The sequence below is a fragment of the Castanea sativa genome, chromosome 1 (genome assembly GCF_040712315.1).
Source record: "Castanea sativa cultivar Marrone di Chiusa Pesio chromosome 1, ASM4071231v1".
In the NCBI taxonomy this organism is placed as follows: Eukaryota; Viridiplantae; Streptophyta; class Magnoliopsida; order Fagales; family Fagaceae; genus Castanea; species Castanea sativa.
The window spans coordinates 86,277,234-86,301,012 of NC_134013.1; the positions used below are offsets into that span (position 1 = coordinate 86,277,234).

Below are 23,779 nucleotides of genomic sequence, written 5' to 3' on the forward strand. Positions count from 1 at the left end.
TTTTCTTGTTATATCATTTATACTTGCAAAATTTATAGAAAATTAAAAATAAATAGTTATACCATCAATAAATTATTTAAATTGCAAGTTTTTGTAATTTAAAATTATTTATAAAATATAAGTTTATAAATTATATAGTGTAGCCTAAGGTTACAATTAATTTTGTAACTAAATTTTGTCATTTTATAAATGACAGGTTTACATGAGGTTCATATTTGGTATACAGTATCCCATATCGAGGTATTCTTATATTTTTTATGTAATTATTAGTTTAGTAAACCTTTAATTACAAACTTAAAAATTTATATACTATTATACATGTAACTTTTATTTTTGAGTATTTTTTTTTTCTCATCTTAGGTGTTTTTGAAAGGAAGATAAGAGTAATATACCAAAGTTTATTTATTTTTTTTAATTTTTTTTCGTATGTTAAAAAAAAAGATGAATTATACCGATTAATCCGACTCATTAAAAATTGGATACGGATCAAAGATTTTAAAACCAATTTCGGCCCTACTCATTTTTAGCCAATACCCAACCGAATCGAATCTAAACCCGTCCAAGTCTACTGGTTTGCCAAGACTGGCTGAAATTTACATGAGCCCTTTTAATTTGACCAAGTCCTGGTTTTAGACTTTTGGACTTTATTATCACTTCGAGACAATTTTTTCTAGGAAAAACCTGTTGATCCACACACGGCCAAAATGAACTAAACTAGTGATTAAAGAAAAAAAAAGGAAACCAGTAATTAATGTTATGAAAAAATGGTAAAGCAATTAATTATATTAATAGCTGTTTTTATTTCTTATGAAAATGATGTTAAAATTTTTCTAATATAATTTATTAACAATTGATAACATGATTTATTAATAATTATTTTAAGAGTACTGTTAACATGGCCTAAGAAAAAAACTTGTTACACAAGTGCGGATCCACAAACCGTCAAAATGAACTAAACTTGTGATGATTTCAAACACATGACCCTGAAAATCATGTAAATTTATCATATATTTATTAGTTTTAAAAGTCAGAATTATAAACAGTGTATCTCAAGAAAGGAGTTTTTCTTTTTTTTGGTCTTCAAGACAACGTTTGCGAGGAAGTTTCGTTTGGAGACTTTTTTTAAGTTTTAGGATTGAAAACGCGTTATATAGTCAAAGTCAAGATCGTAAGTGGTGGCAAATCCATGATTTACTTACATATATTTTATGCTTGCTTTTGTAACGTAATCGTTATCATTATCATCACTGACATATTCATCTTCTTGAGAGAATTTGGTTGAAACTTATACCTATAGAAAAGTGATGACTAGGAGCCTTCCTCCAATCCAGTTTGTTTTTGATAGTCATGGCCATTTGATTGGTGCCAAGGATTCCCAAGTGGATTCCTATGGTGGATTCAGCAGTATGGACAATGAAGCCCAGAATGTTTTCAAAAATTTCAATGATGGGGTTAGTTCTACAATGAAATGGGCTACAATAGCTTCTATTGGTAAGCTATTTGAAGTGTTTGAATCATCATGCATATATGTTCTGTTGTTGGTTACTGTTTCAGTTGTTGCGTCTAAGTCTAACCAAAAAAGAGTTTGCTGTTTTATGTTTATATTTATTCAGTTTCAGTCTCTCATTGATGTTTCAGCTTTCAGCTTTTTTTTTTTCTTTTTTTTTTTTTTTTGTTGAAAAGAAGTACTGTTAGTTCTGGAAATGTTAGTTCGCACTTAGAATCGAAGTTACACAAGGAGGGAATCAAACCCTTCTCTACTATCCTGTGATAGTATCATTGAAAGATCGAATACATGCATCTATGACCTTGAATATGGTTGCTTTACATTGTAAATTTGCCTTAGTGTTCCAAATATCTACTGCTCATGGTGGGGTTTGCTATTAGAGAAGGCACACAAAATCCAGAGTCTAAAAACCATGATAGAGAGAATCTAAGAGCATAAGAGAGAGGGAGAGTTTTCTTCTGCTTTTTTCTTTTGCATCAATTACCCAAGTTACACCCCTTTATAATCCACCCCCAAGTGATAGAGAGCATGTCCCTTTATATATGTTACATGGGGAGCTAATTAAATAAATAGGTCCTAACCAGTAATGGGCGACTTGGTTTGCCAAGTTCGACCAACTTCTAACAATCATAAATATGTCTTCCCCTAAAATATAAGATATTGCTAGCAAGGACTACCATGGTTTTGTAATACCATATGTTGTCGGGGTTTTAGCCTTTTAGGTTATCATATTAAACGCAATGTGCTCTTATGCTAAACCAAAGGTTGTTGTGGCAAGTGACAACAACACCCATAGAGAAAGAATTAAGAAAAACATTTTTTTACGTTAGAACTTATGTTTTGTGAACAAACAGAAAGCCAAACAATGATTGAAGAAGAAAGTGAGAGAACTAGAAATGTGAGGTAGAAAGTAGAAACGTATTTTTCTTCAATTCTTTCTCAAGATGTGATTTGGCACTTGCTACATCATCAAATTCTGTTAGAGCTAGTAGAAACGGCTCATTAAAAAAAAAAATTACAAGGAGATAAATATCACAAAGTTAACTACAATGGAGCTCAATGTTTAAGGGTATACTGTAATTTTCCCTTCATGAAAAAATACTATTACTTTTGAAAATGTTGTTACTTAGAAATTCTTACCCAAAAATAAGTTTGTCCTGAATTTGAGTGTACAAATTTGTATGGCATAATTGAATTAATTCTCCTCCAATTTTCAGTTTCAGGTGTGGTGATGATGGTTGCAATTGTAGCCATAGTATATGCCATTATTGATTGTTTGAGGAAGGCAGGGACTGCAATTCCAGCTTATACCAGTTTAGCCACTGCAGACACTGATAAAGCTTCAAATCCACATTCATCATCCGAAGACATCGAAAAAGCAGAAACACCACTTTTCCCAGTACTTAGAGACTCACAAGTCGAGCATGCAACCATGGAGAGATTCCTCAGCAACATGGCAAGAGAGAAGCCCATCAGGTTCTCACCTAAACAACTTGCAGAATTCACAGAAAATTACTCCACCATATTGGGTTCAGGCGGTTTTGGTGTAGTCTTCAAAGGGCAATTCCCAAATGGAATGCAAGTGGCTGTCAAAGTGCTTAATGGTGAATTGAATAAGCGAGTTGAAGAGCAGTTTATGGCGGAAGTTAGCACCATGGGAAGAACCTACCATATCAACTTAGTTAGACTCTATGGTTTTTGCTTCGACCCCATGATGAGAGCACTTGTTTACGAGTGCATGGAAAATGGTAGCCTTGACAACTTCTTATTCCGCGAGAACAGCCAAGAGATGTTGGAATGGGGGAAGCTTTATGACATTGCAGTTGGAACTGCAAAAGGGATTGCTTATTTGCATGAGGAATGTCAACAAAGAATTATTCACTATGATATAAAGCCAGGAAATGTACTTCTTGATAAAAATTTGAATCCAAAAGTTGCTGATTTTGGATTAGCAAAGCTTTGTAACAGAGGAAGTAGTCACTTACTATTAACAAATGGCAGAGGAACACCAGGATATGCTGCTCCTGAGCTCTGGAAGCCTTATCCTGTGACTCACAAGTGTGATGTTTACAGCTTTGGAATGCTGCTCTTTGAAATTGTGGGGAGGAGAAGAAATTTTGATGAGAATCAAACTGAGTCACGACAATGGCTTCCACGATGGACATGGGACATGTTTGACAATACTGAATTAGCAGTTATGATGTCACTTTGTGGGATTGAAGAGAAGGACAAAGAAAAGGCAGAGAGGGTGATAATGGTGGCTCTGTGGTGTGTTCAGTATTCACCTGATGACAGACCTCTAATGAGCACTGTGGTGAAGATGTTGGAGGGGAGCATGGAAATTACTCCACCACCTTTTCCTTTTGAGCACATGGTATCTCCTAATCCAACTATGAACCTAGATAATGGAAGCAATGGGGGTTCGTATACTACATCAATATCATCATTAAGTGCAAACACTCTTGAGCAACCTAATTCCAAACCTGTGCATAGAACTTTTGAGATTGAATTAGCTACTTAGTCTATAGTTACTCAGATTATGGTTGTATATTTTTCTCAAAAAAAAGAAAAAAAAAAAAAAGAAAAAGAAAAGAAAAAGATTATGGTTGTATATGTATAGATGTATGCAGATGTATAACATTCTTTAATAATGTTTACATACATGATACACGATTGCATTGTTCATGAATTGACATCAATGCCATGACATATATACAATAAAAAGTGCTTCAAAGGTTTTTTTACTTGAGAAGAGATTAAAATGATAATAATAAAAATTGTTGTTAGCAGGTTCAACCCTTCCAAACCAACCAACAATGGTTAAGGATAGTCTAATGTGGGTTTTGATTCTTTCATCTTTTTCTTTTTCCTTTTGTTAACTCTATGATATGATGTTTAGATTCTATAATTTGACAAGAAAGAAAATTTCTTAAGTATACAAAAATAGAGGATTACCAAGTTGAAGAAGGTAAATCAGAGGTGATTCTTCTTTAGGAATAATAAGAATAACTCATAATACTGCTGGCCCTTTTGTGTGTGTGTGTGTATTTGTGATAAATAGAGAACTGTAAGAGGCAGATGACAGCGACACAGTTGAGATATCATACACTAAATTTGAGAAGACTTTGAGGCAGGGGTTGTACAAACAAAATCATGAAAGAAATTTAAATTACTGATAAATTTCACAATGGATATACTTTGGTACAAATCAATAAGAAAAATATAGTCCAAACAATTTTCCACTTCATAGCAGAAATTTTGGACACAGTTTGCTTAGCAGTCATGTCATGTTCAGAAAGGCACAGATTACTTCTAACTGAGTAGAGACACAATTTTGCTAATCTTGCTCCAGTGTTGATCCTTGAAAGATCAAATACATGCATCTATAACCTTGGCACTTAAATACAGATTAACAAACCATGACAGACTCATAATTAGGGATGTAAAGGTGATATATATTGGGTGCGTTTTGTAGAGGCAGAGCTGGTCTGAAATCTTAGACTTTGGTGTCAAAGCTCTGTAGGGAATGGGTCTCAAATCTTTTGTATACAAGGTAGCTTGGGAAGCTACTGTGTATCACATATGATTGCGAAGAAATTTTGAAGAGAGCATCATTCAAGCCATTGTATGGGATGTGAAATCTAGAGCTGGTTGCTGCATGAAGTTTGAAGACTCTGCAGAACAGAATCCTGTGCAATCTGTGGGGGTCTCTCTTGCTTAGTTCTAACTGGTGGAAAGAACTGATTATTCAGTGGCCTGGGGGCTCTTGCTTAGATATCTTTAATATGTTTGAATTGAATGACTAGTTCTTTATTGGGAGAACGTCCAATTTTCTGATCAATCTCATTTTTAAGATGATGGTTTGTACCTTAAAGGGGGGGGGGGGGGGGGTGTACAGATTACAAGGAAATATATAATCAAATTCAAATGGCACAGTATGAATTTCTATGTAAACATAGTGACAGTATCCTTGAGTTATGTACATAGACGAAAAATTAGTACACGGATCACACTCACACACAAACCAATGCTCTTCAGCCCACCTAAGTAGTGGCTAATTCAATCTCAAATTTCCTCATCACGGGAGTTGTACCTACAAAGCTAATTTGAGGGGAATATTCCAAATCAAGAGTGCTATCAGTATTTGTAGGATGGGAAGGTGCATTAGTGCAAGGAGTAACAATCAACATGTGCTGAAATGGGTTTAAAGATGTAGGAATCTCTACTGCTCCTTCCAACATCTTCACTACAGAACTCATCATAGGTCTCGACTCAGGCCTATGCTGAACACACCAGAAAGCTACTTTCATCATTCTCTCTGCTGTCATTCTATATTTCTCGTCTATGCCACAAACAATGGTCAACTCTCCTAGTTCTCCACTTTCGAACTTATTCCAAACCCAAATTGGGAACCACTCTTGGCTCTCTGGAAGACTATCATCGAGGTTCTTTCTCTTCCCTATGATTTCAAATAATAGCATCCCAAAGCTATAAACATCACACTTGTGGGTTACAGGATATGGCGTCCACATTTCCAGTGCAGCATAACCAGGTGTCCCCCTTCCTGCTATCATGGTGATATGTGCATTTTCCCTGTTAAAGGGCTTGGCCAAACCAAAATCAACTATCTTAGGAAAGAAGTTATCATCCAAAAGAGTGTTTCCTGGTTTAATATCGTAATGTATTATTTGTTGTTGACACTTTTCTTGCAAGTAAGCAATCCCTCTGGCTCTCCCAATTGCAGTCTCATGAAGCTTTTCAAATCCTAAGATGTTGTTTTCACGGAATAAATACTGGTCAAGTGAGCCATTTTTCATGTACTCATAAACAACTGCTTTCACGTGTGCCTCAAAACAGAAACCATAAAGACGTACGAGATTAAAGTGATGAACTCTTCCAATTGTACTCATTTCTGCCTTGAACTGATCCTCAATTCTCTCATCAGAATTCCTATTTAGAACCTTCACTGCCACTGCGACTCCATTAATAAAGATCCCCTTATAGACTGATCCAAATCCTCCTGAACCCAACAAATTAGTGAAGTTTTCTGTTGCAATCGTGAGCTGCTGAGAGCTAAATCTGATTGGCTTCTCTCTTTCCATATTGTTGAGAAATTCATCCATGGTGAATCTCATGTATTCTGTATCCGAACTAATATTTCTGTTATTCCTTCTATTTCTAGCCCTTTTTAGGTATATCAAAACCAAAATAACAAGCTTGGTGAATCTCATGTATTCTGCAGTGTAGAGAATTCAATAAGAACCACACAGCTGTTCAGAATTATTTGTAATAATCATGCATGTAAATGGAGAAAAAAAAAGTGTTGAAAACACAAAACTGGAAAAGAAATAAATAAAAATGATGGATTTATAATATTACCCCTGCTGCTCCAAACAACAATATTGATAACTTTGTTTGCTTCTGGATTTGCTTCCCCTCCATCACCTGCACTGGACATTATTCAGGAAATGAACTGCTGAGTACTGACTTAAAAACTTAAAAGCACCCCCACAAACTCCATAGTCTATAGCATTCGAAAAAGATGAACTTATTAGAAAACTGCTGAATAGATGATAAATATATATATATATATATATATACAACATCAAGTTCGCAACAAAAGAGAGAATATCAAAGCTTGATTTCTATAAAATGACAGCCTTGTCTTGACCAATTAATAATTCCCCTTCAATGTATTAGTTTTTTCTTCTTTATTGTGAATATATGATAAAATGACAAAACATTTAGCTCAGTCAGAGGATTATGACATTCTTAAGCCGCCGTACGTACATTCCTAGGAATGACGAGCTTGACAAGAACTTTCAGGGCATTGTGTGCGACGACATTTGAACAAGCAGACATTATTTGCCCTATGTCAGCCAACAACCCTAATCCTCTCAATTTTTAAAAGCAAATGAATGTGACTAAGTGCCTGTTTGTTTCGGCTTTTGTAGCCCCAAAAAGCAATTTTTGAAAAAGCAAATACTGTTTCAGTGTTTGGTGTGTTTAAAAAGCTGAGTTTTAGGGAAAGTTATGTTTCCCAAATGTACACAGAACACGCAAAACATTTATGGAGCTCTTCAAACCATATTAAAAAAGTGGGTGCGCGTTGATTAAAGTATCCGTTAGAGCAAATGTGCAGTTACCAAATTGCCCTTCACTTTACCCTTTGATAAATCTAACTTTACCCTTCTTTCTCTCTCAGTTGTCACGCATTCCTCAGAGCCTCTCATCTCTCTGCTCTACCCTCTGCCCTCTCTGAAGACTCACACCAGCCTCTCTTCTCTCTGCTATGCCCTCTCTGTGCTTCTACAAGCCTCTCCGTGGTAAGTCTCTCTTCGTCTTCTTCTTCTTCTTCTTCCTTCTTCCTCTTCCTCTTCTTCTTCTTCCTTCTTCCTCTTCTGCTTCTTTCTTCGTCTTCTTCAACGCGCATGTTTTTGTATATTTTTTTAAAAAATTTAATTTATGTCTAATCTAATTTGAGAAAAACATTTTGAAGATAGAGTCTTTGATCAACAAACCACCAACCAACACTGATCTGCTACCAAAAACCATACCATTAGAGATTCTGAAATATTTGTTGAAAAATTTTCAAATATGTGCATGCTTTAATTTGTTCTTGCTAATGATCTACTTGTTCTGTTTTGGGTACTGAAAAATTTGTTTTGTTCTTCCAGTACTGAAAAATTTGTTCTGTTTTGGGTATTTTAGTTTTTGTTATAGGTTGGATTTTGGGTCTGTCTTGGTGCGAGCTTGTTCTATTCTTCGAGGTTGTTCTGTTCTGTTTTGTTGAATATGGTTCTTCTATTGAATATGGTTGTTCTGTTTTGTTGAATATGGTTCTTCTATTGGGTCTGTCTTGGTGTAAGCTTGTTCAGTTCTTCGAGGTTGTTTTGTTTTGTTCTGTTATATATGCTTGTTCTGTTGAATTTGTTTTGTTTTGGGTATTTTAGTTTTTGTTACGGGTTGGATTTTGGGTCTGTCTTGGTGCGAGCTTGTTCTGTTCTTCGAGGTTGTTCAGTTCTGTCCTGTTGAATATGCTTGTTCTGTTGAATTTGTTTTGTTCTTCGAGGTTGTTCATTTGAATTTAGGCACTCTATGAAATTGAGTTATAAGGTTGTCTTTGGGGCAGTATAGATGGTAGGGTACCTTATAAATGAAGAGAACCTGTATAGGCAACCTTAAGAGGTTTCAGTTGGGTTTAATTAAGGGCAAAGATGCTGATTGAATTGTTTTTATATTGAGGATGCAAATACATGTTAGTGTGTCACATGTTAATGTTAGGAGTGCGTGTGGTGCTAATGAGGCATGTGTGTGTTGCTGCATGGTGAGGTGTTGCAAGGTGTGCGTGGGCTGCTGATGTGGGGTGTGTCTGCTGCTGATGGGGCATGCATATGCAGCTGATGAGGTGTGCATGTGCCAGTGCAGCCTGAGTGTATAGTGTGTGCGAGCTTTAGATAATGTCTGTCTTTTCACTCATATAACACTAACAATTGTTTCACACCAAATCATCAAACTTTTTTTTTAGTTTGTGGATTTATTGGATCATGTTTGTTTGTAACTAGTTCACTAGATTGGAATATTATGAATTCTATTTTTTGCATTTCTTATGGTTGCTTAACTCTATAGATGGGTAAAAAGACCACTTCCAACTCCGAGGCAAAAAAGGCTAGAGCATTATGGGGAGAAGCAAGTTGGACAGCTATTTTTTGTAACCTTTGTGTGGAACAAATTGAAGCCGGGAATAGAACAAAAGGTGCTACCTTTAGTATCAAAGGTTGGAGCAATTTGGTGTCCAAATTTTGTGAAATGACCGGTCAAAACTATGATAAGGACCAATTAAAAAGTAGGTGGCATGTATTAAAAGGTGATTGGAGAGTGTTGGAACAATCGATAAGTCATGACACAGGTTTAGGTTGGGATGCAGTGAAGGGAATGATTAATGCTAGTAATGATTGGTGGGACTGGAAGTTGAAGGTGAGTTGAAGATTTTATTAATATGTACATAGTTGGAGATAGTTTTTTAATATTATTGTAATATGAGTGAAATGACAATTACATTTTGTAGGAATTACCCAAAGCTACAAAATTTCGACTGAAAGGTCCACAAAATCTAGAACAACTTGATAGAATGTTTAGGGATGTTGTAGCAACTGGAGTAGCTGCATGGACCCTTTCTTCCAATACACTCCCTCCAACAATGCCACCAGAGGGTGCTGATGATTCTGATGGTAGCTCCGAATTTGAGAATAATCAATGTGACATGAGTTTAGACATTGATAGTTTGCAGCAAGGACATACTAGTCAATCACGTAGTTCAAGACAAAAGCGAACTAGTGAATCAATACACTCACAGAAGAAAAAGAAGAAGATAGGAGGAGCTGCAATGTTGGACGATCGTATTAGTCAATTAATAAAAGTATGTCAGAATGAGTCCACAAGTACTTCTTGAGAGTCATCAAGTTCAATTGATAATGTCATCGAGATTGTGAGAGCAATTCTTGGAGTGGAAAGTACGTTTATGGTTCAAGCTTCTTTTGTCTTAATGAAAAGATCATGTAGGGAGATGTTCCTAAATTTCAAGGACCTAGAGTCACAGCTGCAATGGCTACAAGGAATGATTAGGAACCAAAAGAAGTGACCAACTTTATGTGGTACTCTGTATTAGCTTAGGACTAATATTAACTTTATGTTGTATTAGCTTAGGACTAGTATTAGCTTTATGTTGTATTAACTTTAAACTAAGTTATGTAATATTTAGTATTAGCTTTGGACTAATATATGTGTAATGTGAACACATTTGAAATTTTCATGAAAGTGTTATTGTTGCCTTTTGTTACTTTGTTGATGTTGATTATTATGTTGATTTCTATTAAAGTAGTATTAGCAATGGTTGATTATTTGTTAATTTATTGTATAGACTAAACCAATATGGATGATTATAATGGTACTCATTAGAGTGGCTATATGGAACTGTTAATGGATGGGAATTACAGAAATTACTGTGATGATCTTGATGGTGGTGACTTGAATGATGGTAATTATAACAGTGTTGACAATAATAATGATGGTGATAAGAAAGATGATGATGATGAGAGTAGTGACAGTGATGATGACAGTGACAATGATTCTGATGATGATGATAGTAACGACGATTCTGATGAGGAGTTTTACTAGCTTGTGGCAGTTACATGTGAAGCAGTTGTGACATATTTCAATAAGTACATTAATAAGACTCCTTGTTATGATTTTGAACAAACAGGGTGGGCTTGGGTGAGACGTTGTATGGAAGGTAATGAGAAATTGTGTTACAACATGTTTAGAATGAAAAAGGAGGTGTTTCATAATTTGTGTCAAGTTTTACAACATGATTATGGACTTCAACATTCAAGGAATATAAGGTTAGAAGAGTCAGTGGCAATGTGTTTATTGATACTTGGTCATGGAACATGTAACTGAATGGTTTAAGAAATATTTCAGCATTCGGGTGAAACCATAAGTAGACATTTTGAGAAGATGTTCACTTTGTTGGGCGCTCGCTTTGCAGCTGCATATGTAAATCCTTCAGATCCAACTTTTAGTGAAGTTCCAACCCAATCACAAGACCATCCAATTTTTTGGCCACATTTCCAAGTATGTGTACTATTGTATATTTGAATAAGTGCTATTGTCTATAAGATAATACAATGCATGTGGAACTGAAAACTATTAATGTTTTTATTAGGATTGCATCGGTGCGATTGATGGCACACATGTGATAGTGGTTGTACCTACTGATAAGTCCATTCCATACTTTGGAAGAAAGGGATATCCAACCCAAAATGTGATGGCTGCATGTGATTTTGATATGTTATTCATATTTGTTTTGCCTGGATGGGAAGGTGCAGCACACGACACCTCCATTTTCCACACCTACCACCAGGTTTTTCATTGGTTAATCAATTGTTCATTATAATGACATATTGTGTGTGTGTTAATATAATTGGTTTTTTTTTTCTAGGGAAATATTATGTAGTTGATTCTAGATACCCAATAATGAAAGGCTACTTGGCACCATACAAGGGGATATCTTACCATCTTCAGGAATTTCGAAGGAGAGGTGGAAGCCTTAGAAGTAGACATGAAAATTTTAATCATGCTCACTCATCTCTTCGATGTGTGATTGAGTGCACTTTTGTTGTGTGGAAGAATAAATGGAGAATTATCAGAAATATGCCATCTTTTCCATTCCATATCCAAATACTTATTTTATCTGCTACTATGGTTCTTCATAATTTTGTTAGACTAAATGATAGGGATGATAGGGGCTTCATACACGCCAATTGAGATTCAATTTCTAGAAGAGAACATAATAGTGAAGCAGATAGCAGTCATGAGCAAAACCCAGGAACTTTAACATAACCTGCGATGGTGGTTCTTCGTAATTCCATTGCTAGTTCCATTTGGGGGGATAATAATTAGTAGTTTTTTTTTAATAATATCATGTAGTACAATTTAAACTTGGGTTATTGGTATGTATTTTATCATATTTTTACATTTTTATGTAGTACAATTTAACTTGGATTATTGCCAAAACATTATTAAAATAATACCAACAATATATTTATTATTATTATTAATTAGTTTTTTTTAGTAAGTATATGTAGTAGTTGATTTAAGTATGAAATAAACTCCCTTATATATACATTGTCATTTTTGGTAATTTATCTCTCAAACTGCCACTTTTATAAGTGTTAGCCAAACATTCATATTTTTCAAAAAGTACTTTTTAACAGTTTTTACCAAACACTCAGCTTTTTTAAAAAGCATTTTTTCATATTGCACTTTTTGAAAACTCCACTTTTTCAAAAAGCCCAGTTTTAAAAAGTTGAACCAAACTCACCCTAATGATTATTAACCTCATTTTTTAGAGATGACAAATACAATAACGACCTCAAACTTCTAACCATCAAATCCGCAATCGTCCTTTCTTCTAAAAATAAAAACATAGGGCCCATATATCTAATTCTCCACAGCTTGAAATTATCTCTAAATAATTTATATATATCATATTATATTATATTATATATAATAAAAGTTGGGCTTAGAAGTCATAGTTACGCCAAGTTACTTCACCAAATTGCAGGATTTTTTTAAAAAATTTAAAAAATTATATATATATATATATATATATATATATATATTTGTTCTTATGTTCTTCTCCTATAATTTCTAAGTTGATAAAAATTTTGATTTGATTACAATCCAAATTCTTGAACTGATCCTTATCTTATTATAATTTATAAGTTGATAAGTAGAATAGCTTAAAACAAAATTCAACTTCACACTTCCATAAATTTTTTATTACACATAAAAAATTGTACAATTTTTTTAATATTTTTTAAAAAATATATATATATATATATATATATTTAGAATTTTAGATTTAAAAAAAAAAAAAAAAAAAAATATATATATATATATATATATATATATATAGATAAAATTTTTCTCCTCCTATAATTTCTAAGTTGATAAAAATCTTAATTTAATTGCAATTCAAATTCTTCACTTGATTCATCTAATCCTTATTTAATTATTATACTATACTACACCTAAAAACAAAACATTTATATATAATAAAAAAAGAACACGCATCCAAGCCTCCCATTCACACAAAACCCTAAACCTAGAACAATAGAACCTACTCCCATTCACTTCCATCCAAGCCTCTTCTTTGTGGTATCTAGATCTTTCTCAATCTCCTTCCATCCAATTTCATTGTATTTAATGTTTGTAACAAAAAGAGAGTCAAGCCGATCCACTGGAGCCTGGAGCATACACATGGACATGGCGGTAGTTGGTCAATTTATTGAAAAAAAAAAAATAGAAACACCACTACCACATGACATGACCATTCGGTGGCTTGACAAAACCACAAAAAAAAAAAAAAAAAAAAAAACACATTCGAAGCCGACTCAGCTTAGAAGTGTCTAATTTGGCGGTTGTTTTTCTTAGACTTCAAATCCTACATGAATCCAAAGCCTCTAAACATAATGTTCTCTCTTGCTACCACACTACCAACTGCTCCACTATTGCTATAGCTATCTTTACCAATGCTGCCATGGATTATTTTTTAGAGGCTAACCAAATTTTCACTTATATTTCTTTGTTGTGCAGTTATATATTTCTCTAGGCTTTGAATCGTTTGATTTGCTAATTTTTATGATATTTTGAAAGTTTTAACATTTGAATTTTGTTGGTTCATTTTTTGCAATATTTGAATCTATTTGCCAGATTTCAATAGCTATAACCTTGGATTATTCTCTCAAGGGTACCTTATCTTTCTCTTAAACTATTACCTTATATGCTACCTTATTTTTTATATTTCTCAGTTGTGTAGTCATATATATATATATATATATATATATATATATATATATATATATATATATATATTGATTGTTTCAATTAATTCTTGGCTCTGAGTCATCTAATTCTTTTTTCTTTTTCTTTTTTTATTTATTTACACTTTTGGAAGTTTTGACATCTGATTCTTTGATTTTCTACTTTTTTTTTTCTCTCCAAAATCTGATATGTTTAGCCTTTTGAGAGTTTTAACGTTTGAATTTTTTAGTTCATTTTGTTCAATAACTGAACCTATCAACTATAGCCATGGATTATACATGATACATTATACATTTATGTAAAGTTTTCCCATGCATTTATGGGATTATGAATTAAACTTAGTCTAACGTAATAGATTTTACTTTTACCCATGTCATGTACATGTGTTAGTAATTGGGCCGTATTTGACTTGATCCATGGCCAAATCATTGACTCTTATTTATTAAAAATTATTAATTAATGTCTATCAATTTTTTTTAATAAAAAAAACTTATTGAATTTGTTTCATGATACATTATGTATTTACACCCAAAAAAAAAAAAAAAGCAACAATGTAGAAGTCTAATGCATTGAAGAAATTGAAGAAATTTTTTTAAATTTTTAGATTTTAAAAAGAAAACATTTATATATATAAAGTCTAATGCATCTTAAATTGCATCAACTAATATTAGATTAACATTATACTTTTTGTTCATATCAACTTCTAATTACAAAGATCAACAAAAACTAATTAGATAAACCCAATCTAAATCAAATATAACTCCCAAAACTACTTACATAAAGAGTAAGGCGCATAAAAATAAAAATAAAAATAAAAAAAAGAAAAGAGAAGATGAATTTGATCACAATTGAAATCTTATCCGCATGATAGTCTCATTATAGAGAATAAGTTGACAAGGACCTTTTTGTAAATAAAATCTTCTTATTTCATCATGATTATCAGGATGATAAGATGATATCCTTTCTCGTAGCCTAGGATCTAAATGACGATTTTCTAAGTTAAAGATCTTGCACAAGAGATGAATCTTGGATACATGGTTTTCTTACCAAATATTTCTCCATGATTAGGAGTGTCCAGACTTGCCCGACCGACTAACCCGCTCGATCCTTACCCAATTTCAGCCCGAACCGACGCTCTCGTCGGTCGATGATGGGTTTCTGCGCCCAAGACCCGACTCCGATGGGTCGAGTGGCGGGTTTTCTTTTCCAAAACCGAGCCACCTGACCTGACCGACGTTATATACAAATCCGGTGGGATTTGAGGAAATCCAAGCGATATTTGGTGAGATGCCGTGAGATTTGAGGAGATCCAAGCGAGATCTCGACCATATTTGGTGAGATCTGGCGAGATTCGAGGAGATCCAAGCTGATTTCGGCGATTTTTGGTGTAGATCTGGGGGGTTTTGCAGATTCTGGTGAATTTTTTTGAAGATTCTGGTGACGTTTGCAAGATCCGGAGACTTTCTCCACCGATTGAACCGACCCGAACCCAAAATCGACTTGAGCGATTAATGCCGACAGTCGGTTTCGGGTCCCTCTTCCTTCCATCCGATGCCAGCAGGTCAGGTCCAAGTTGGGTCCAAAATTGACCCGTGGACAGCCCTATCCATGATACTAGCAAAAGAATAAACAATAAACTATAAGTTCATTTGAAATATTAATATTATTAATGTACAGTCATACAATTTAACACAAGAGACAAGAGCCAAGAGACAATTTAACAAGAGACAAGAGACAAGAGCCAGCGCCAGCGCTAGCCAATCAACACAATTTATCAATTACATTACATACAAACTATATAGTCATACACTTACATAAAACATTAAAGAAATATAAAACATACACAAAACGACAAAATCACAAATCAATAAAGTCAAATAAAGGCAATTAGGCAAAGCTATTCAATTGAATCAATTCCAAAGAGATTTAGAGAACCAAATTTTTTAGTTTCAAAGAGAGAGAGAGAGAGAGAGAGAGAGAGAGAGAGAGAGAGAGAGAGAGAGAGAGAGAGAGCTGCTCTCAGAGCAAAGATGACATAGAGAAAAAGAGAGAGAATTGAAATACCTTAAGGGCCGGCACTATGGCAACACGTTAAGCCTAGGTCTCACCAAGGAAATCTCCGATCTGGATAGGTTGCACCGTTGCATGTTGAGAACTCAGAATTGGATAGGCAGGCTGGGTTACCTTCAGTACTGCTTTGGGCCAACCGATCTTGTTGTTGCCGTCGCCATCACCTATGTACTTTGGGATCAAGGGTGGCAACGGGCAGCATGTTGAGGTCAGTAACTACTGAGGACTGAGGTTCTTATTTCCCTTTAGGTTAGGAATTATTTTGGTTTAAAATTTGATTCAATCGACAGTGAGGATTAATGAGGTATTTAGTTTATAAAAATTTAATTATTATTATTTTTGTTGATTTAAAAATGTGTTTGAGTTACTTAGTAGTAAGTGAGGGGGGATTGATCTTGGGCTTTTTTTCCTGAGGTCTTTATTGGGCATTTGGGCTTGCTATTATTATAAATTTATTTTATAGATTTTAGTTCAAAAAAAAAATTGGGCTTTTTTTATTTATTTAAAGACTCGATATATTGTTAAGTAGACCAAATTATGGACCAAAATGTAATTTTATGGGGCATAAAAAATACTTAGAGTGGTACCTCAACGTGCTGCCTCCCTGCAAACCATTGCAGTTCAGAATTCTGATTGAAAAAACATTGTAGTCATCGGCGGCAAGACCTTCTGTTAAAAGTTGCAGAGTCATCAAGAATGAACAACCCTGATTTATTTTTCTAGTAGGAATATTGTAGTCATCCAAGAGGGAAAAATAGTACGCGACAATGCTCAAAAGATACATGAGAGAAACCACTGGATCCGATTCAGATTTCTCACATCTGGACATGACCAAGAAGGACCTGTTTAGAAGGTTGGATTTTCAGCAATTGGGATTTTTGGATTGGGTAGCATGGGTAAAACCACACTGGCGTAAAAGAAATTTAACAGCCAAAGAGCGCAGAGGCGCTTCTGATACTTGTGTGGATTTTCAATAGGAAGGCAAAGATCTACTTGGTAAGATTATGAGTTGCATCTTTGATGAGTTTGGTCACATAGATTTGTTGCCCAATAATTTTGACATCTTGAAGTTTCTGCAAAATCTTAAAAGAGTTTTATTTTAATCTTTACAGAGGACTTCATATTATTGGATTTGCCAAAGATGATGTGCATAAAATATATATATAATAAAGTACTCACATATATACATATTTAGCCTTACTTTTATGTTATTTTATTACTGATTATATAATATCTTTGCGTTGCAGGTAAATGTGTATAGAGAGCTGCGGCTACTTCTTCCATGACAGTTAGTTTTAATTATTTTTCTAGTTTAATGTTTAGTATTTTATTTTTGTATTTTCTTTCAATTACTATTAGTAGCTAAATTTATAATTAGGGTTGAGGATGAAACCTTGTTAAGGATTATCAGTAATATTTATGTGATTTGATTTTTCCCACAATAGTTGTTCTTTAGTAATTTAAATTGTTCTTGCTTCATACTAATTGACTAAGATGAGATTCTAGATATGAGTTCAATTATGTTTTTCTCATGATTTAGGATTTGTCTTAATTAATTGAATGCTTGGTTTATTATTTCTTGATTTTTAAATTGGATATCTCTTGTAATTTGTTTGGCTACGGATACAATTGATGATTTGATTTTATACCTAGGAAGCGAAGAAGAGCATGCTTTAAATATTTAAATAGAAGTTTTAATGATAACGTTTTCCATTATAGCAAGATTGATTTCTAGATTGTCATGTAGTGGTTGGGAAAAATTAATGATTATAAATATATGCCGATATAAAATAACAAGACGGATTCCAAAACCTTAATTCATTTCTCTAGATTGTTACATATTTTTACTGCTTTATATTATATTTTTGCTTAGTTTAATTATTTTCTTAGTATATTTAATTTCAAACAGCCAATTTTATTAAACTAAATTAGGATTAATTTGTTAAGATTTGATTAATTTTTCTACGTTCATTCAAGTCCTTGTGGGTTCAACCTTGTTCTTGTTAAACTATACTTCGGTACGGTTCGTACACTTGCGAGTATTTTAAAATTTCACAACAATAATCGTCACTGAGGTTCAAATAAAATTTCAGGCTTCAATGGACATCATCGGTGATGGAGTTATTGTGAACTTTTTCTTTTTTCTCAAAATGACTAGGATGCTTTGTCAATTAATTTTGGCACATGGCAAAATAATAATGGTATGGAGGACCATTGGATATTGATGAAGTGGTCCTCCAAGAGGATTGAATAATTTCTCGTAAGTCTGTCAGTTCTTCCTTAGAAATAGCACAATCAAATCTGTATTATAACCCCACATTGATTGTGTTGGAACATTTTAATATTAAATAATTAAAATGAATAAATTCTATAACATAAATGTAAAGATGTGGGAGTGAATGTGGAAGATGAGGAGTTAGTGAAAATGTTTAATCCCACATTGAAAAGGAGAGAGACTATTTTGTTCTTTTTAATTGTGGTGATTAATGGGCTAACATGAATTGTCTCAAATATAGGGTCAGATACGTGCGCAAGGGGGAGGTGAAGGGTGGAGGTGTCAAATTTGGAAATGAATAAGCATCTTGGATCCTCCTACTTGACAGCCCATTCAGAGTAATTACCATATCCGTTGGTGAGTAAATTGTCCGAATTAATATTCTATTTTTATTATGGAAAATAATGAGCCATTAACCCACTTAATGGACTATCCGTTTGGGCCTTTTCATTATTCAGAAAACTCTTTATCTCACCATTAATTGTGTAACTCCAGCCCATCAGAATAATATCCAACAATTAATCTTGTAACACCCACTATATCAGAATAATGGACCTAATTAATCATATTAATTTGGGTAGTAATTTCGTGAGGCCCATTGAGCCTATAAATAGACCCATTCAGACACAATTCAAGTGACTGCAATATACAAAAAAAAAAAAAAAAAAATAGAGAGATTCTTGGCAAGGAATGGTGTTCTTTCTAGTAGAGCTTTGGGCTTGAACACTTTGTGCAGAAGTTGTTCTAGCCATACGACACTTGTTGGGTTGTTGTATCCTGGGGGAGACAAGTCAGAGACGGTCTGCACCGGTTACAAAGTTTAGCCAACCAAGGGCTTGAATCTCCTTAAAGAGAGCGAGTGCCGCGCCTCAGTCCAAATAGTGTTGTGTAATCTCTTTCTTTAAACTAATAAAAAATAAGAAGTATTATTCAGTTTCTCTTCGTGTTATTTCCATCATCATTGTGTTTGCACCAACAATTTTAAGGAGATTCACACATGGAGTCTACACAAGAGAAACCAAATGAGCCTGTTGGAGATCTCAACAAGCCCTTTCGCTTTAAGGGAGCCCACTTCAAGAGATGGAAAGGAAAGGTCCTCTTCTACTTGAGCCTTCTCAAAGTTGCCTACATCCTCACTGAGAAGAATCCGTCAAAGGTTCCTACCGATGAGATGAGTGACGAAGAATATATTCTTCATCAAGAAAAAATAGATAAGTATACAAAAGATGAATATAATTGTCGCTCTTATCTATTGAATTGTCTTGCCGATCATTTCTATGATTATTATGATACAACTTACAAGTCTGCTAAAAAAATTTGGAAAGCTTTACAAAGCAAGTATGATACCGAGGAGGCAGGTGCAAAGAAGTATGCTGCTAGTAGATTTTTCCGTTACCAAATGGTGGATGGAAAATCGGTGGTGGATCAAGCACAAGACTTCCAAATGATTGTAGCAAAATTGAGATCCGAAGGCATAAAGATCGGAGACAATTTGGTGGTAGCCGGCATAATTGACAAACTACCACAATCTTGGAGGGAGTTCCAAAAGACTTTGCGGCACAAACAAAAGAAGACATCCTTAGAGACATTGATCACGCGCATCCATGTGGAGGAGGCTAGAGGACAAAATGCACTCATGACACAAGAGAGCAATGGTAATTCCACCACAAAGGTAAACCTTATTTCATCTAATAATAATATGCCCAAAAATCATTTTCCTAGAAAGGGTCAATTGAAGCCAAAAAAGAAAGCCTTTAAAAACAATAATAGATCACCTCAAGGAAGGGGAAACCCGAATAAAAATTACAATAAGAACCAAGGACCCCCTTCACAAGATCAATTTAATAGATCATGTTTTGTCTGTGGCAAGAGTGGGCATATTGCTCGATTTTGCAAATTTCGGAAACGTGAATCTGTCACGCAGGCTAACGTAACCGAAGAGCCTTTAGTGGCTATGATTACAGACATCAATATGGTGCAATATGTTGAAGGGTGGTGGGCAGATTTTGGTGCTAATAGGCACGTCTGCTATGACAAAAATTGGTTCAAATTGTATACTCCTTTTGAAAAAGAAAAAACTGTTATGCTTGGTGACTCTAGCAAAACCAAGGTTCTTGGGAGTGGTGAGGTTGAATTGAAATTCACTTCTAGACGTGTGCTAACATTGAAAGATTTACTTTACACTCCGTCCATGAGAAAGAATTTGATGTCAAGTTTTTTGCTTAACAAGACTGGCTTCAAGCAAACTATGGAATCTGATAATTATGTAATCACTAAAAAGGGATTATTTGTGGGAAAGGGTTATGCTTGTGATGGAATGTTTAAATTAAATGTTGAGAATAATAAAGCATCTACCAGTTCAGTTTATATGCTTTCTTCTGTTAATTTTTGGCATGCTCGTTTGTGTCATATAAATAGTAGATATGTGGGAATCATGAGTAGTTTAGGATTAATTCCAAGACTGTCAAAAGATTTTGAAAAATGTGAAACTTGTAGTCAAGCTAAGATTACAAAAAGACCTCATAAAAGTGTTGTAAGAAATACCAAATTGCTTGAGTTAATTCACTCCGATTTATGTGAATTTGAGGAAATTTTAACTCGTGGAGGAAATAGATATATTATCACTTTTATTGATGATTTCTCAAAATATACAACTATTTATTTGTTGAAAAATAAAAGTGATGCTTTTAAAAAATTTCAAAATTTTTTAAAGGAAGTTGAAAATCAATTCGGTAGAAAAATAAAAAGAATAAGAAGTGATAGAGGCCGTGAGTATGAATCAAGTGCATTCAACTCATTTGTTCAGTCTTTGAAAATTATCCATGAAACTACTGTACCATATTCACCTGCTTCTAATGGTGTGGCTGAAAGAAAAAATAGAACTTTAATTGAGTTAACAAATGCCATGTTAATTGAATCTGGTGCACCTTTACATTTTTGGGGTGAAACTATTTTAAATGCATGTCATGTTTTAAATAAGGTGCCACATAAAAAGTCACACACCACACCTTTTAAGATGTGGAAAGGGCATAAGCCAAATTTGGGATATTTGAGAGTATGGAGTTGTCTTGCTTATGTAAGGCTTACTGACCCTAAAATACCTAAATTAGGTATAAGAGCTACTACCTGTGCTTTTCTTGGTTATGCATTTAATAGTGCAGCCTATAGATTTTTTGATCTTGAAAACAAAATAATTTTTGAATCTGGTGATGCAATTTTTCATGAAGAAAAATTTCCTTTTAAATTGAAAAATAGTGGGGGTGAAGAAAATATTTGTCACAACCTAGTTCTTCCACTTCACATTTACAAAATCAAGAAAATTTTGAAATGGAACCTAGAAGGAGTAAAAGAGCTAGAGTTGAAAAGGATTTTGGTCCTGATTATTATGTTTTTAATATTGAGGAAAATCCTCAAAATTTAAAAGAGGCCATAACATCACCTGATGCTATATTTTGGAAAAAGGCTGTAAATGATGAGATGAAATCTCTAATTTCTAATAAAACTTGGAAATTAGTAGATCTTCCACCGAGTTGTAAGACTATAGGTTGTAAATGGATCCTTAGAAAAAAGTTGAAACCGGATGGATCAATAGATAAGTTTAAAGCTAGACTTGTTGCAAAAGGTTTTAAACAAAAAGCTGATCTTGATTTCTTTGATACATTTTCTCCGGTAACAAGAATTACATCTATTAGATTGTTAATTGCTATTGCTGCAATTTTTTATTTGAAAATTCATCAAATGGATGTAAAAACTGCTTTTCTAAATGGGGACCTAGAGGAAGAGATTTATATGGATCAACCCGAAGGCTTTGTAGAGCCTGGACAAGAAAGCAAGGTATGTAAGTTAACTAAATCCCTATATGGCTTAAAACAAGCACCTAAGCAGTGGCATGAAAAGTTTGATTCTTGCATGATTGAGAATGGTTATAAATCAAATGAATGTGATAAATGTATTTATTCTAAATCATGGAATAATTTACATGTTATTATTAGCCTCTATGTGAATGATATGTTGATTTTTGGCTCAAATATGCATGTTATTAATGAGACAAAAAATATGCTTAAAAGCCATTTTGATATGAAAGATCTTGGTGAGGCTAGTTTTATTTTGGGCATGAAAATTACAAAAACATGTGATGGAATATATCTTGATCAATCACATTATGTTGATAAAATATTGAGAAAATATAATTTTCATGATCACAAAAGTGTAGCTACTCCTTTTGATTCTAGTGTTCATTTATTTCCTGTGAATAATGATGATGAGATTTTTAATCAAAAGGATTATGCTAGCATCATTGGTAGTTTGCGTTATGCTACTGATTGTACTAGACCTGACATTGCATATGCAGTAGGAGTGCTAAGCAGATTTACTAGCAAGCCTAGTAAAGATCATTGGCTAGCTATTGAGCGAGTCATGAGATATTTAATTGGTACCAAAAGTTATGGCTTGTTTTATAAAAAATACCCTGCTGTGATTGAAGGTTTTAGTGATGCCGATTGGAATACTTTGTCAGGTGATTCTCTCTCTACCACTGGTTATATTTTTACCTTAGGTAGTGGTGCTATTTGTTGGAAATCTAAAAAGCAAACAATAATTGTTAATTCAACAATGGAAGCTGAATTAATAGCATTAGCTTCAGCTAGTGAAGAGGCAAATTGGCTTAGAGATTTGTTATATGAAATTCCATTTTGGGAAAAGCCAATTCCACCTATATTAATTCATTGTGATAGCACTGCTACAATTGGTAGAGTTAAAAACCGTTATTACAATGGTAAATCCAGACCTATAAGAAGAAAGCACAGTACCGTACGATCTTATTTGAGTAGTGGCATCATAACTGTGGATTATATTAAATCTAATGATAATCTTGCAGATCTATTTACCAAGGCCTTGGCAAAAGATAGAGTCTGGAATACATCGAGGGGGATGGGACTAAAGTCCATAATATCATGAGCCATGTATGAGGATACCCAACCCAAAGACCAGAGATCCTGAAAATTGGGTTCAAATGCACAATTAATTTTGTTAATTATTTATTTTGTAAATAATTTTTTAATTGCTCATCCCTATGATGTAAGTGCATTTATCCTTTAATGTGGAGAGGTTGAGTAAAAAACTCTTAATGAAATTTGTAGCTTGTATGAGTGGGGTGTCAGAATTACAAGAGCACCCTTGACAAAATTTCACCTATGTGAGTGTGGGGGTGGGGCCGCTCCCTATGAGATTTGGACTTAATCTCAAATACACTCATGAAACCGGGATCAGCACATGGCCGTAAAGTGCCAGCTATAAAAGCTCATGTCAACACCTGGGTTGTTATGTGTAAGCAGTGACGCTTAATTTCCCTAAAGCGGTCCTAGTTCAAGTCGGAGACCACTATGACTCTGGAGTTAAGATTGCTATTTTACTAATTGAAGGTTCAATGCAGAGCACACCTTCATGATGCATAGTGACCCATCTTTGTCTGGTAATCTCTCTTTAACTAAAATTTTAATATTAAAATGAGTGGGGGATTGTTGGAACATTTTAATATTAAA

At 34.1% G+C, this 23,779-nt stretch overlaps 2 protein-coding genes across 2 annotated transcripts; one reads left to right on the forward strand and one right to left on the reverse strand.

The window, feature by feature from the left end:
• Positions 1-1,218: 1,218 nt before the first annotated feature.
• Positions 1,219-4,192, forward strand: LOC142631155 (rust resistance kinase Lr10-like). Its single transcript, XM_075805283.1, has 2 exons — positions 1,219-1,491; positions 2,725-4,192. The coding sequence occupies exons 1-2, from the start codon at positions 1,305-1,307 to the stop codon at positions 4,026-4,028; spliced, it is 1,491 nt and encodes a 496-aa protein (XP_075661398.1). The 5' UTR covers positions 1,219-1,304; the 3' UTR covers positions 4,029-4,192.
• A 1,137-nt stretch (positions 4,193-5,329) lies between these two features.
• On the reverse strand, positions 5,330-6,733 carry LOC142631230 (G-type lectin S-receptor-like serine/threonine-protein kinase At5g24080). Its single transcript, XM_075805378.1, has one exon. It carries the CDS (start codon positions 6,640-6,642, stop codon positions 5,551-5,553), a length of 1,092 nt encoding a protein of 363 aa, XP_075661493.1. The 5' UTR covers positions 6,643-6,733; the 3' UTR covers positions 5,330-5,550.
• Between the last annotated feature and the right edge of the window lie 17,046 nt (positions 6,734-23,779).

What these genes read in the sequence shown, in the direction of transcription:
- LOC142631230 (XM_075805378.1), bottom strand. Translation starts at nt 6,642, where the DNA reads ATGAGATTCACCATGGATGAATTTCTCAACAATATGGAAAGAGAGAAG.
- LOC142631155 (XM_075805283.1), top strand. Translation starts at nt 1,305, where the DNA reads ATGACTAGGAGCCTTCCTCCAATCCAGTTTGTTTTTGATAGTCATGGC. An exon ending in GGCTACAATAGCTTCTATTG is followed by an intron (nt 1,492 to 2,724) that starts GTAAGCTATTTG and finishes TCCAATTTTCAG; the next exon opens with TTTCAGGTGTGGTGATGATG.